The sequence below is a fragment of the Aptenodytes forsteri genome, unplaced genomic scaffold (genome assembly GCF_000699145.1).
Source record: "Aptenodytes forsteri isolate BGI_AS27 unplaced genomic scaffold, ASM69914v1 Scaffold679, whole genome shotgun sequence".
Taxonomy (NCBI): Eukaryota; Metazoa; Chordata; class Aves; order Sphenisciformes; family Spheniscidae; genus Aptenodytes; species Aptenodytes forsteri.
Window position 1 is genome coordinate 86,174 of NW_008795924.1, and position 15,640 is coordinate 101,813.

The following is a 15,640-nucleotide window of genomic DNA, read 5'->3' on the forward strand; positions in this document are numbered from 1 at the left end:
CAGGGAAGTGGTTGAGTCCCCATCCCTGGAGGTATTTAAAAGATGTGTAGATGTGGTGCTTAAGGACATGGTTTAGTGGTGGACTTGGCAGTGCTAGGTTAAGGTTTGGACTCGATGATCTCTTAGAGGTTTTTCCAACCTAAATGATTCTACGATTCTATATTTTTATGGGGCTTCTTCTGTATTCAAAAGTTATTTAAAAAAAAATACTGTCATTGTGAGGCAATACACATTTTTGTCAAATTGAGTTGCAGTGTGATGGCTGGTGTTTGAGTAGAGAATGGATACATCCATCCACATAGGCATTGTTTTCACGTGTATTCACTGTATTGCTTTTCACCAGTGTGGCCCTATTTTACCAAATAATTTTGAACTATGTGTGGGGTTTCTTTTATTTGGTTTTAGGCTTTTTACAGGTGGGTTTTTTTCACATTAATCGCTTGATATTGAGTTTTTCAAATTTCATATTTTATGAAGCAGAAAAGCTACTTCTCTTTAATTTTATCACAACAAAGCTGCATTTTCAGTATTTTGTAGAGATACTGTTTTACAAGCGTATAATTTGGGAACTCAAATGTACTCGAATACTGTTTTTTAATCTGGGGTGCCTGGTTTTCTGGGGTCTGTAGAGTGTTTAGAGATAATCCTTTGAAGTTACTTTCAGAAAAGGAGATTCATATATGTTTTACTCCATTCTAGCTTTTGTAAAGGATTCTGTGGACCCCATGGTGTTTTTGTGCTTGCAAATTGGAAAAGGTTGGAAAAGAATGTCTTAATATTAGAAATTCATCATAGTTCTGCAGAATTATTTGGGTTAGAGCAGATCTAGAACAATGCAGTCATTTCAGTAAAGAGAAGTATCAGAACATTCTTGATTCCGGTACAATGATGTTTGTATCTTTCTGCATTACTAAATAGCTTTTTTGGTGATACAGCAAATTTGTGAAGTATTCCTGATTTATAAAACAAAATAAAAAAATAAAACCCCAGACAATGTGGAAGATCTGTGTAGATCTTGGCTTGCTGAAGCTTCTCAGTTTCTGTAAACCAGATCACTAATGCCACCTTTTATGTTTGAGGTTGTATAAAATAATGGAATAGGTCTGTTTTTCACCTTCCCCTTGCACAAGTTTTACAGCAATTTAACTCCTTTCAGTTCAAGGAAATGCTATTGGATTTAAAGAAATCTCTGATTAGAGCTAGACTTGACCCATCTCTGAGTAATCTAGGACATTGTTACAGTTACTCTTTCATTTACAAAGATCTCATGCACTGGTGGTCTTGCAAACTAAAAATAAAGCACATCAGTAACAGGTATGGTTTTGCTTGTGGGCTCTTCTTGGGCAAAATCTAGTGCCTCAGAAGATCAATTACAAGCTGAGTTTCTTCAAGCAGCCAGGTCTGTTTTGAAGGCAGAGAAGTACCTGTGCGCCTGGCTTGGGGCGGGGGGGCGGGCAGAAATTGGGATAATGTTTTTTCCCCTACTTAGTATGGTCATAAGTTTAAAACAGGAATGATTGAAAAATGATACTGTGGGCTCCTCTGCTAATAGTTGTTGAGCAGTGTCAAGGTTTTTTCATTGTACAAGTGAAAACATTTTTCTAACTGCAAGAATCGTAAATGTCTTTAGAACAAAGTGAGTTTTCGGGTTTGTGCCTCACAGTCAGTGATAATCCTCTCTTTATTAACAGCTGCGCCATACCATTGTCTTTGAATGTGACTAAAAACATGATGTAACCCGGGTGGGAACTTGTGTAACTGTTCTAATGATGTGATAGCTGGATTGGACTCCAGTTTGCTTTCTCATGGCCTTGAAAGCAGCTCGGCAGTAGTTACTAAGAGTAAAAGAAAGTTGATACTAGTGAATACATTGTGGGATGGATATGTTGAGAATGTGCTGTTTAATATAGCCAGTTTTTGAAGTGTAACGTGGTTTCAAAATAAGCTGTTAATTTAAATAATTTCCAGTCTATAAAATGACATTCCAGCCCATAAAAAGGTAAGGCTTTTTGCCAGGGCTAACAATGCTTAGTTCCTTAGTTTGCAGAATAAATGTGGCAAGCCTTTTAATGCTGACTACTTTTTTTCTGGCTTAGGACTAAATATTTAATCAGTCAGTTATAGATTACTTGTTGATTTCAAATCATTTTAATTTATCTAGTGTTTTTCCCCCCCTAGGGATTCTACAAATGAAACTACTGCACATTCAGATGCTGGCAGTGAGCTTGAAGAAGCAGAAGTCAAAGGAAAAAGAAAAAGGGGCCGTCCTGGCAGGCCTCCAGTATGTGTAATTTAGTTTTGTTTTGTTATGCATCTATTTAAAATTGACTGCAAACTGTTTTTCATCTAATCATCTTGTGGTCACATAAGTAGGCTTTTAATGAGCCCTGTGTCAAACTTTATGAAGACTTGTAGTATGAAATATTTATCAGATTGATGCACAAACAATGTTTGGAGTGTTTAAAAAGGGACATAAAAATGAGCTCATAATAGCTATTATTTTTTCTTTCACTACCTACTTACATGAACATTACAATTCTGTTGTTATTGTCATATTACAACATTCTTTCAGACATGAGACTAATCTCAGTAAGCACAACCACTTTCTGTTTTGAAAGTTGTAATGGATTCTAAGTGACAAATGACATTTGAGCCATCCTTTTAGTAACTGATAATCTCTTAATGCGAATGGAAGAGTTGCAGCATAGTATTAACTAAATGCCTCGGAATATCTATTAACACATCTTAAAAATTCATGTAATTGACATACACTGTGTCCTATGTATAGATTGGGAGTGTCAACCTATTCTCTAGCATAGTGCAGCAGACAATATTGCTGTCTGCTGTATAAGATTTGCTGTTCTTCAGTAGTCTCTGCCCATTGCTCACCCATGAATGGGAACATACAGAAACAATTCTCTATTACACATAGTATTTAAGGAGGCTTTCTCTTTTATTTTCATTTATTTTATAAAATAGCCAATTTATTGGAAAATACAGAAAGTGCTGTGTGTCATATTGTCCTTCATTTTAGTTCTTCAGTGTCATCAGATGTAGTTCTCTTGCTTATATCACTTGAAGTACACACTGTGGAATAAGATTTTTGGTGGGAACTTCTATGTGTTTGTTATTAATGGTTTTGATTCTCCTCATAGTGTTTGTCTATGAGTACACCCCCAGCATGAATATAGCACTAATAGATTGAGATTTATTATTTTTTACCCTAAGACCTTCCACCCTAAGTCTAACTCCTTAAGCATGAGCTAGTGAGGCTGTAAGAATGGACAGAACCATGTGTTCCTCTCAAGCATGCTGGCCAAGCTGGAGCAAACTCCTCCTTAGCATTGGTTTTCAATTTGCATCACAGTCTCTGGACTTACTTTGGGAGCCAACATTTTAAATCCTGGGCTTTTCTGGGCATGTTGTCTTCCTTTTTGAAAGCTTTTGAACAGTGTTTCCTATGATGGCATATATTCTTCATCAGATGGACAGACTTGCTCACAAACATGGAGCTTCTTTACAAGAAGCTTTAAAGAAGCATGTAAAGAGAACGGGTCATCTGTTTAGCTTGTAAGCGAAGGGCAAAATCAGAAATTATCTTAAGAATATCTCATTAGTAAATCTATGAGGTTTTGAAGATCTAATTAAGAAAAAAAACAACAGAGGATGGTGTAACCTGATTGCTAACCGAGAAGGTTGTCAGAGTGTAGGTATTTAAGTTAAAGCAACACTAGTGGTATCTTGTACCCACCACACATTCACTGGAAAGGAGAGGTGAATGTTACAAAAGGCTTTTCTCATCCCTCTGTCTGAGCTTATTAGTAGCTCCTATTCGCTGAAGCACTCTACTGGTCCTGCTATCAAGTTTCTACAGAAGCAATTGCTCATTATGCTTAGAACAGCTCCAGGCTCATTAAGTGCACATGATTGTAAAGTGATGAACATACAGAGGAAGCGGCCATTGCTTCATACATAAAATGGTGGGCTATGAGCTGATCGTTGCTGCTAAGGCACAAGACCTTAGGGTTGTCAGAGATGATTCCATGAAAGCATCATCTTAATGCTCAATAGGGGTCAAAAAAACCAAATCCAGTCTTAAAACTGAGGAAGAGAATAGAGAATAAAACAAATACTGTGTCCTTTATAAAACTGTGGTTTGCCAAAATTTGGAATACTTTGCACAATTCTAGTTTCTCTTCCCCTCTTGACCTCCACCCCAAAATCTCAAGAAAGGGTATATTAGGACTGGAAGACGTTCAGAGAAGAGAAACAATGATGGTCAATCATGGAATCAGGCTGGGAGGGACCTCAGGATGTCTCATTGCAACCTCCTGCTCAGAGCAGGTTCAGCTTTGGGATCAGACCACATTGCTCAGGGTTTTTCCAGTCTGGTCTTGAAAACCACCAAGACTGGAGACTGCACACCCTCTCTCAGCAACCTGTTTCATTTTATTTCATGAAAAATTTCTTCCTTGTAGGCAGTCAGAACCTCTCTTTCTTCAGTTCATGACTACTGTCAGTTGTCCTCCCACTATATGCTGTTGCAAAAAGCCTCACGGGGGAGTGTTCCCGGCCCCCTGACCGTGCTGGTAGCCCTCTGCTGAACTTGTTCTAGTTTATCAATACCTCTCTCGCATTGAGAGGGCCAAAACTGGACACGGTATTCCAGATAACGGCTAAGAAGTGCTGAGTAAAAGGGTATAATCACTTTCCTTGGTGTACTGTTATATTCCTGTTTGTACAGCCCAGGGTGCTGGATGGCCTTTGCTGCTCAGGCACATGGCTGTCTCATGTCCAGTTTGCTGTCCTCCAAGATCCTGAGGTCCTTTTCCATAGAGCTGTTCCCTGACTAGCTGGTCTCCAGCCTGTGTTGGTGCAGGGATTTATTCCTCTTTCGGGGCAGGTCTTTGCATTTGCCCATGTTGAATTTTGAGTGTACTGATAGCCCAGTCCTCCAGACTGTCAATAGCAGTCTTGTCCTTGATGTCATTAAGCCGTCTCCCTGCCAATTTGGTGTCATCTGCACACTTGACAGGAGCACACTCTTTCACCCCCTCTGGCTATCTGATAAAGATGGGAAACTGGACACGTTCCAGTTAGACTTCTGTCTTACTCCCTCATTGCCAGCCTCCAGGTAGAGGATGATCCATTAACTGCTATGCTCTGAGCCCAACAGTTCAACCACTTGTCCACCCATCTAGTCTTCTACCCATCCACATCACAACTTCCCAATTTAAATACAAGAATATTGTGGGAGACTGAAAAGCTTGCTAAAGTCAAGATAAATGGCATCTATTGCTCTCCCCTCATCCACAAATTCAGTCATTTTGCTACAGTTTTTTGGGTGACTTGACAAAATGTATATGTTTGGATACACAATCAAATCCTGCCTTCATAATCGATACTGCAGCAACAGAAAGGAGTAAATAAGGTTGTTCTACAAAAGAATGACCAAAAAGGAAAAAGCCACTCATTTTCTAATATCCTTGAGGAGAAGTGTGAACACCTTGGAAAGTCTAATCTAGGCAATTAAATTTATAACATTTGATATTAAAAGTCATGGAATTAGTAATTGAGGTATTGTTTTTGCAAACATTGTATTTCACTTTCTCTCCTCCTCCACGTTGCTCACCTATCCACGTTGCTAACCCATCCACTTTCCCCAGGTGAATGATCTGTTTCTTACAGGAGGCGCAGCTCTGACATTTTTTCCCCCACTCTTCCATCTGCTAATGTGATTTTTATTTCCTTCACAGATACCACCTACCTTTGCTCTCAGACGTGAAACAGATTAAAATATTTAGTTAAATTCAGAGCTGTTTTTCTCAGCTGATACTTAGCTTTGATGTTTTTCATTTCTGTTGTAGACCTAAAGAAAGGCTTTTCTGCCCAAAGGCTCTTCTGTTTTTTGTTTGGTTTTTTTCCCTAACTAAAATATTATGGTCTAACAAGATTCGATGTCTCCCTGCAAATACTGATTTGCTTATGTCCTTAGGCCATCACAGCTACAGTGACACATCTGCCATAAACATATTGACCTCTTTTGGAAAGAGAGTTTACTCTTCTGTGCTTGTTTTGTCTAGCTGCATGGTTCTATTACAGAGCTGCACACAGTGTACTGCATCAAATACATGTATGTATGTATTTTAAATAGGTTTCTGCTGTAGTGTTATAGAATGGACTTGACCTTTTGTTAGAAAGACAGACTAGAGGGTTTTCCAAACTTTTTTCCAAAGATATTCCTCTTTGCAGATTTGAGACTTCTGTAAAGAGATGGTCCTCATTTTAAAAATTGCCATTTGTAGCAAATACCTCTTCAGTTCATAGAGAACCTTAATATTTTGGGGAACCTTCCCTTCCTGAAAACACTGCTTTCCAAGTTGCCCCTCCACTTCTATGAGAGACTATTCTAATGAATACTTGACTGAGTAGACTAGACAGTCAACTTGCGAAGAGATTAAGTGCATTGGTCCTTCAAAATAACTCTCAGAATCTAACCTGATTGTCCTGAATTCACCGACCCTTGCTGTGAATTTAACAGGAGTTGCACCATGTCCTGTTCTAGCATTGACAATGGCTGGTGCTGGCCTCCCCCTTGCCCATGTCTGCTTCTGAACACTGAGTCTTGTTAGACCAGATGCCTGTGGAACGACTGGCCAACAGGTAAATCTGTCCAGTCAGTGGAATATTTTGGTGCATGTATTTATGCGACACTGCATGTGAGCATACCATCTGGATATCTATTTAGTGAATTGTGTGGGGTGTATTTAAGGAGTGACCTATAACAGTCCTCTGGTTGAAGTTGCTGAGAAGCATTGGCCAAAAATGCCTTTTCTGTCTGCTGCATTATTGAAATACATGGGTATGGATGCGCTCTCCTGTTCTAGGTAGGGGATTTTGAAAGCCCAAGGGCTTATGATGCAATGCAGCTTTCACATTAGTGAGCTCACACTCAGATCAGTTATTTATCTAGCCTTTTTTGTCTCCTCTCTTGGATCAACACTCTTTGTTCAATGTTGTTGGCATGCTTTATTTTAACCTACCTGGCCTTACCTTCCCAGGAGCTCAGAATAGCTTGGCTTAAACCTCAGCTGTTAGGGGTTGAGGGAGTGAGAGAGATCCCTGGCTATATTTCAGCTTTGAAGTAGGAGTAGACAGATTAGCCTCTTCAACTCAGAGGACAAGAAGAAATGTCAGTCTTTCTGTTCCAGAGGTGACAATTCTGAGATCTCTGCTGGTGTCTCTCTCATCCCATACTCAGGGCTGCAGCATGCCTTTCTCCAACTTCTCTCCTCAGATTCTTCTATTAAGGCAAGATGGAACAAGGCACTTCTGATCCTTTTGTCCCCAGCACAGACTGTACGGTTTTGCTTTCAAGTCCTTTTGTATTGTTTGATATGGAGGAGACAGAACACAATACCTTATCTTTGCATTCATATGTGAAATTTTAACTTTGCAGCAGACTCCTAGCCTTATTTAGTCTCGTAGCATGAATGTTAGATACTGCAGGGGATTGAGTTTTCCTCCTAGTTCCAAATCATACATGTCCTGATTAATAGTAGGAAGGAATCCTCTTGGAAGAATTTCTTTTCATAGTAGTCGAGCTTTGTGGTTTGGCGTGACTTACATCAGTGTCCTGTTTCAGCTTGCTTGCCTGATATTTTAGGTCTGTCCTTTAAAAATGAAGTGAATAAGTCTTTCTGTAGTTCTGTGGAAACGAAGTGCACATACAGCCAGTATGTGAAGACTTCTCTGTCGTGCTACTTGTAGCTTCCTGGTGGAGAAATCCTAATGACATTAGAAGTTTTCCTTTTAAGCTTTTGATGGGGTGGTCCTTGTATTTTTGGCAATCTAATCTATTCTTCATTTTTCTGTGGAAATAGTCTTTTTTTGGTAGCAATTGCCTCAGCTAGAAGAATAGTAGTGATTCAAGCGTTTATAGCAGACTTTTGAGTCTTTAAGATCGCTTTTAGAACTCTTGCTGGATTTTAAAATAAGGATGAAAAAAAGGAACACTCCCCCACCCCTCAACACTGCCTCTGTTGTTTTGGTTTTTTTTTTTTGATCTAAACTGGATGTGCTACAGCTGAAGCAGCTCTTTACACACTGGATGTTAGGGGACCTGCATCTGTCTTTATTTGCAGGATGAGGCTTTACACAGGGAGCATCTTGTTTGTTTCTATGATGAAAAAAGTCCAGAGGACTGACCATTTGAATCCAAGATCTTCGCCCTAGATAACCATGATGATGTTATGAAGTGCAAAGTGCGGTAGCCTTCTTTGCTTAATCAGGATTCATTCAGAAAGAGCTCAGACATTACCATTCTTCTGCTTAACATGAAGTTATAATGCAGAGGCCTCTCAAGATGATGATGCCTTTGAGAGGCAAGTTCTTCAGTCTGACTCAAGTGGAAGGTTAAAAAGCTTCTTTGCGCTATCTTGAGAAATGGGGTATTGCTTTAAATTACTTACGGTATGAATGCATGTAGAGGCCATCATTTAAGGCGGTGGGTTAGGTGCAGTTACTGACCTGTAACGCTTCTATTGTCTTTATTTCTTTGTGAAGTGCATCAGATCAACTTGGAATGTTAATGGAAAATGTCAAGCCACTTTCACTTTCTTTTTTGGTAGCATGTGAATTAACTTTCACTGTATTACTTGATTTTACAAATGTCAGTCACTTTTTTTCACAATAATTTTAAAGACATGAAAGGAAAAGTATTATCTAGCTAATTTATTACAAAATTCTGACTTGTCATCATTTGAGTTTAATTACAGTCAGGGTAAGTATTTTGTTTCCTGTTTGCCTTAGTTTAAGCCATAAAGCAACGGGTAAACTATGTGGTCATCAATATGGCCATTTTAGAGTTGCTTCTGTGACACATTCTGGAACTTCTGAATTTCCTAATGCTGGTGTATACAAATTCTCAGCTTTAATTGTTGTCAGTTGAATCTACTGCACAGATCTGAAAAATCATTAGTATCTTCTGTTTTCGTTTGGCAACTCAGTCCATTTTGACACCACCACAAGTCTGACTGTCCTGGGTCTCAGAGTGAAAGCATGGATTTAACTGCTACAGGCTCACAGCTCCAAGCAGCACTTTTCTTGGTGTGTGATGAAAAAGCCTCAAGCTTTCTTACCTTGTCATGCTTCTTTATCCTTCCCTCTGGTAGTCGTAATTCACCTCAATGTTGGCTCTACCATTGCAGCAGATGCCTGGATTATGGAAATCGTTACAAGGCTTTACGCATACATTTAGATACAATATTGCGAACCAGCTTGCCTTTTCCATAACTTTTCAGAGATCTCTCTCATAAACAGGAGAAAAGTCAGTTTTGAGTCGGGAAAACAATCAGTTCTTACCCACCTCAGGATTCTGACAGACTGACATTTAAAAAGGAAAAAAAAAAACCAAAACCCATGCATGACTGTCAATTTAAGGGGGCTTTAGGTAGAGGCAGGAAGTTTCTGGCTGAAAGTGTGTAAAGGGGCAAGCAGTAACCACAATTGTTCCTGTTAAGAAGCAGAGGTTTTATTTTTCCTGTATCTTGATGACCATTTGGTGGATCCTCACAAGAGTAGACTTGCTACAAGTTCAGGCTGTTTGATCTTATGAAACATCACATTTTATACCTGTCAGTGATAGTCTGACAGGTTTACTGGAGCCACACTCATCCTTGGGCAGGGCTGTTTGTGTGGAAGCTCTTCATGGCATTAGAGGATGGGGTTTTTTGTGTTAAGCTGAAGGACCACCCTTTCCTGTGAATGCAGGTATCTCTCTTTTGGGATGCAGGGTTACTTCTGTTTGGCATCCTCAATGCCAAACATAATTTTTAGATTTGTAGTTTGACTTTGCAACTCCGCTTCCAAGAGCACCCTGCCTCTGCAGATATTCCACAGATACTCTGTATCATGGAGTCGTCTTTGCGTTTCTATGGTTGTACCAGTCCATGCTTTTTCTTCACTTGCTTCAGTGGTGTTGGATGTCTCCATCCTGGGATAGAATAATAGAATACCAGGTTGGAAGGGACCTCAAGGATCATCTGGTCCAACCTTTCTTGGCAAAAGCACAGTCTAGACAAGATGGCCCAGCACCCTGTCCAGCTGAATCTTAAAAGTGTCCGATGTTGAGGATTCCACCACTTCCCTGGGGAGATTATTCCAATGGCTGATTGTTCTCGTTATGAAAAATTTTTCTCTTGATGAAAATTTTCCTATTGTGAAAAATTTTCCTCTTGAAATAGGGTTACCTATTCAGCTTTGTACTCGGAGGTAGGAACCCGTATGAAGCTCATCTGTCAAGATGGCCTGCAAAGTTTCTTGCTGTAAATTCAGGGGCAGTACATGCAAGTAATGTCTGACAGCAGCATTGTAATATTGTATGTTAATGAATAAGATAATGCCAGTTCCTCAATTCTGTGCCTTGTGCTTGCAAAACTTCATAATTAGAGTACCAGGCAGTTTCTGGAGGCTGGAGGACCTACATATGACTTGCTTTCATATTTGCACTCTGGAGTGGGATTGAGCTTGGGCTTCCTATCAGATGCCTACTGGGTGGAAGTGCTCTGCAGTGGAAGTCCGGTGGATACCCATCCTCTAGTGCCTCTCCACCTGAAGATAATGTTAGTCCCTGCCTAACTCAGAAAGTTCTAGTTTTGGATTTTCTTCAGTTTCTCAGTGGAGGATCTGAGGTCTGCTGGTTTTGTCTTTAGAGGCAGGATTCAATACAGATCCTGCATCTGGATTTAGCTACCCCAGCTTGGATGCAGAATGGCTTTTGTTAAATGAAAGACTTGGTTTCTCCACTGAGAGAGATGTTCTCATTGTCAAAAGAAAATCTATACCAGAGAGAAACTTTATTCAAGTAGACTCAGTACTATATCAGGTCCAGGATATAGAGATATTTACTTGGGCTTGAAGAATCTGGCTTTGTCCAATAATTCTGTCAAAAGTACATCTGTTGGTTATTTCTGTACCTCTTCTGAGAGCTCGTAGGTGTTCTCACCCTTCTAATTCAAACTATGAGTCTTGGTCAAAGCACTCCCCTTTCCCCAGGATACCTGACAAAAGTGGAGTTTAAACTGAGCATTTACATGTCTCGTGATTACTTGTTCTGAGCATGTGCACACTGGTCCATAGTACTCATGCCAGTGTAGGTGGCTTTTCTTATTGCTTTCCAGTAACAAGGTATCTTTGGATGTGTGCATTTCACTTCCATCTCCTACTTGCTTTCCCTTCATCCTTGCAGTGTTTAATGTCTCCCTTTGAATTACATGTTGAGAGAAACTGAGTATAGAGGGGGGTTGCATTAGCTTCTGTGGAAGGCATCAACTTGCATTCCTGCTTTCATTTAGCAGTACATGTAGCTAGTTGAACTGCTTATGGCTTACTCTCTGTCGTGGTTTAACCTCAGCCGGCAACTAAGCACCACGCAGCCGCTCGCTCACTCCCCCCCGGTGGGATGGGGGAGAGAATCGGAAGGGTAAAAGTGAGAAAACTCATGGGTTGAGATAAAGGCAGTTTAATAGGTAAAGCAAAAGCCGCGCACACAAGCAAAGCAAAACAAGGAATTCATTCACTACTTCCCATCGGCAGGCAGGTGTTCAGCCATCTCCAGGAAAGCAGGGCTCCATCACGCGTAACGGTTACTTGGGAAGACAAACGCCATCACTCCAAACGTCCCCCCCTTCCTTCTTCTTCCCCCAGCTTTATATACTGAGCATGACGTCACATGGTATGGAATATCCCTTTGGCCAGTTTCGGTCAGCTGTCCTGGCTGTGCCCCCTCCCAGCTTCTTGTGCACGTGTGTTATCAACATTGTTCTCACCCTAAATCCAAAACACAGCACTGTACCAGCTACTAGGAAGGAAATTAACTCTATCCCTGCTCTGAAACCAGCACTCTCACCCAGATTGAATAAGCACGTGGATTATATATCTCAAAAGAGTCAATTTACTTCAAATTCTTTGCTGTTCTATTAAATAGCGATTGTGGTTTTTTTGGAGCTTGGTAGAGATCAAACATTTCATGTATTGATAGCTTTCTTGCTGATAAAGGCAGCTTTGCACGTTTAAAAATTCATTGAGAGAGAACGCGTATTCTTTTGATCATAAGTGCAGATGATATCCAAAAAACTTTTCACAGATTGTACCATTATTTTAAGCTTTCCAGCTTGCATCTGTATGCAAGTCCTTAGTTGAGTATTTGCAAGAGGCAGTTGCAGTTGCACTCTACTTGGCCCTTTTCTTTAGCTCTCTGGCCCCACCAGCAGTGATCCCTTTTAAAGTAAGGGGAAAGCTAGACTGCAGGTCTGTCTTCTACCAGCTCTCTTCCAGAAGTTAGATCCCTTTCCTCTGCAGGAAAATTCTTAATGTGTCTGCAGTTGGAAGATGCAACCAAAAATGTTGACTTCATGTTCTTTACTGTCAGCCAGTTTCTGTTAAAGCTTCTAGTATACTCAAGTAAATGGTACCATGAGGATATTGTCCTAAATGTAATCTTCAAGTCGCTTGCATGTTGTTTTCTTTAACATAATTCCTCAAAATAGCTTAATTGTTCTGTGGAAAACGGCAGCTTTTGCTTTTGTCTGCCTCACAGTAGGGAGAAAGAATAGAATATGGAAGTAAGATCGTAGCAGGAATCTTATGTTATTTTCCCCAGAAACTTTTTTTTTGTTTTTGCATAAAGTGACTTAAATTCAGAGCAAACTGTTCACTAGGTGACTTCTTACAAGTGGGATCTATACGACCTGATTATAAGCTTGAAGAATCTGGAGAAAACTTGTATTAAATAATTTAGATTCACAGGGAAAATGTTTTAACATAAAATTTTGAAGCAAGGGGCTATTACGATCTACTAAATCTGGCTGTATAAATTCAGTGATTTAAGTTGAGTTGAAGAGCTGACTCTTTATGTACACAATTTCTTATAAAAGTTGTATAAAAATGAAAATAAATAAAATTAATGTTAACATGACAAGTACATTTTCAATAATTGTCTTCCAAAGATCATTAGTTATTCTAAAGTTTATTTTGTGTGCCAACATAAAACACTTTTCCTGTCCTGTCTGTAATTTGCTACCATTTATCTAGTTTTAGTCATGTTGTCGACTGTCTGCCTGTGTTGAATAAGACTAATATGGGTATTGACGTGAACCGGTACTCCAATGTTGGAAGCTCACCACTACTTACCTTGACATGACAGTGGCTTTTAAGTTGTTCCTCAACAACTACTGATAAATAAAAATATATGTACCCAACTGGATAAAGCCCTAAGCAACCTGGTTGAATTTCATAGCTGACCCTGCTTTGAGCAGGAGGTCAGGCTGGAGACCTCCTGAGATCCCTTCCAGCCTGGCTTATTCTGTGATACTTGTGTGTGTATATACACGTGAGAGTGTATAAATGTGTGTGTAATATTTATGTATAATTTATAAAGATACATTGAGTGATTTCAGATATAGCTATAGTAAATTTTCATTCTGCTGGTTTTCTTTGCCCAGTCTGCCACTAAGAAACCTCGGAAGTCTCCAGCAGACAAGGGTCGTGCTGAATCTGGAGCTAGAGGAGCAAGTCGTGGAAGAGCTAATGGCCACCCTCAGCAGAATGGCGAAGGGGACCCGGTCACTTTGTTTGAGGTGGTTAAGCTGGGGAAGAGTGCTATGCAGGTAAAATAACTAATTGTGTTACCCCTTTACAATTCAGTATATCCTGCCTGTAGAAGTTCAGTCTAAGATATGCTTTTGTAAACAATTGTATTTTTTCATAACCTCTATTGGTCCAATAGACTGTCTGTGTATGATAAAGTAAGGGACAGAATGTGCTTTGATTGAGTTGAGGACTGTCATATATACTTCTGAAAGACAAGAGACAGGTCAAAGTCATGCATTTCAAATTCTCCATTATTTTGTTCATTACTTCCAAATTGAAAATACATGTTGGTATTAAGCAGCCCATTAAAGAACATCCTGTAATAAGTTTTATATGAGGAAAAAGTATATATGATATTAGTGATGGATCCAAGGCTTTTTTTGTTTGCTTGTTTTTTTTAAAAATATCTGCCGACACAAGCACTTTTGAGTACCTTGCACTGCAGCTTGCATTCTTCTTGCTCTCCCCACCAGAGCAGCAGATGAAGGAAAAACTAGGAGCCTAGACTTCCTCTGTGTCTAAGGGACAAACATGGACACATCCTGAAGGCAAATTTTTCATTGTAAAATAAACATCTAAGATAGTTGTAGTGAATTGCCTCTGGAAGTGTTTCTTACTCCTTTATGTTTTGAGAAATTTCAGAGGTCTTACAGGGTTTATTGGGCCAGATGAGTCCCACCTCAATGTCTATAGATGATTGGTTTTGACAGTATTTGTATGCTTTTAGTAAGCTACTGTGCTTCAGCTATTGTTTTTGGCACTCAAAGGAGAAACAATGGGCCCAAAAAACTGTTCATCTGGTGCAGTGCAAAGCCAATGGTCGTTGCTACTGAAAGATTGTTTAAGCAAACCTCCTTTACTTTGCATTTCAACAAAACAGGACTCATGCAGTATCAGTTAGTTTGTTTTGGCTTTGTGGTGCTAACTAACATGAGAAAATTACAAACTAGGAAAATTAGGGGCCAAGTCCCATTTTCAATATTACTTTTACTGTAGCGAAAAGCTGTCTAATTAACTCCCAAAGGAATCTAGTCTTCCAAGTGAGTGAAAGCTGTTGAAAATTTTTCTCTCTGTCTCAAATCTGTGGAAGGTCTGAGATGTAATTTTAAAGAAGTAATAAACAGGAAGAAAATGAGAGTTTTTATTCTTCATAGTTGCTGTATTTACAGTTATTCAGGATTGACCCTTCTTTTCTAGTAGGTGAAGACAGAACAAATTTACTCCTAACAAAGCTACAGATTCCTTGTGCCTCCTCTTCCTACATTTTTTAAGTCAGGGCTTCCAACTTCGCTTGGTTTTCAACACTTCTTCAAATTTCGTTTTTGGCAGGATTTGAGGAAACATCTGGAGTCTATTTTCTGGTTTTACTGTGGTACAGAACATACAATATGCTTTATGTAGTATGTTTGTCTTAGAGTTACTGATATTTGCAGGAGCCAAATGAAAAGGAATGGGTGGTTGCTTTGATATTTGATGACTCTGCATGTGTGGAATTGACTTTGATACATTTTATTTATTTCAAAAGAGATGCCATCAGAAGTCTTCTGCAAATGAAATTCTAAAAAGAAATTGTCTACATGTTTGTATTAAGAAACCTTTGGAATTCAAATACCAAGGAATTGTTTTGAGAAACTTAGTATTTGTATATGCATATATAGATGGGTGTGTCTGTATATTTGTGTATATATACATGTGCACGCACATGCTTAAAATGTGCCCAGCCTACATATTTGAGGAAGAAGTAGACAGCACGTTTTAAGCAGTGGAGAAATGATAAGCAAATAGTAAAGGAATAAGCAAGTTTATTTGAAGGCCTGGGATGCAAACAGCCATAAATGACTTGAGCCATATTTAGGAGCACCAATCCTAATTTCAAGACTGTGTCACTTGTGCACCTTAGAAAATTTTACTATTGGTAAAAATATTTAAAAAAAAAAAAAAAAAAAAAACCCTTTAGGGGGAAAGAGGATGCAATTAAAATGTGATTTAA

General features: G+C 39.3%; 1 protein-coding gene across 1 annotated transcript in view; it reads left to right on the top strand.

The window, feature by feature from the left end:
- STAG1 (stromal antigen 1) overlaps nt 1-15,640 on the top strand; it is a 157,834-nt gene that overhangs the window by 5,746 nt on the left and 136,448 nt on the right. The window contains exons 2-3 of the mRNA XM_009284948.2: nt 2,179-2,281; nt 13,503-13,667. Coding sequence (XP_009283223.1) covers nt 2,179-2,281; nt 13,503-13,667 — 268 coding nt within the window. The remainder of the gene's footprint in view (nt 1-2,178; nt 2,282-13,502; nt 13,668-15,640) is intronic.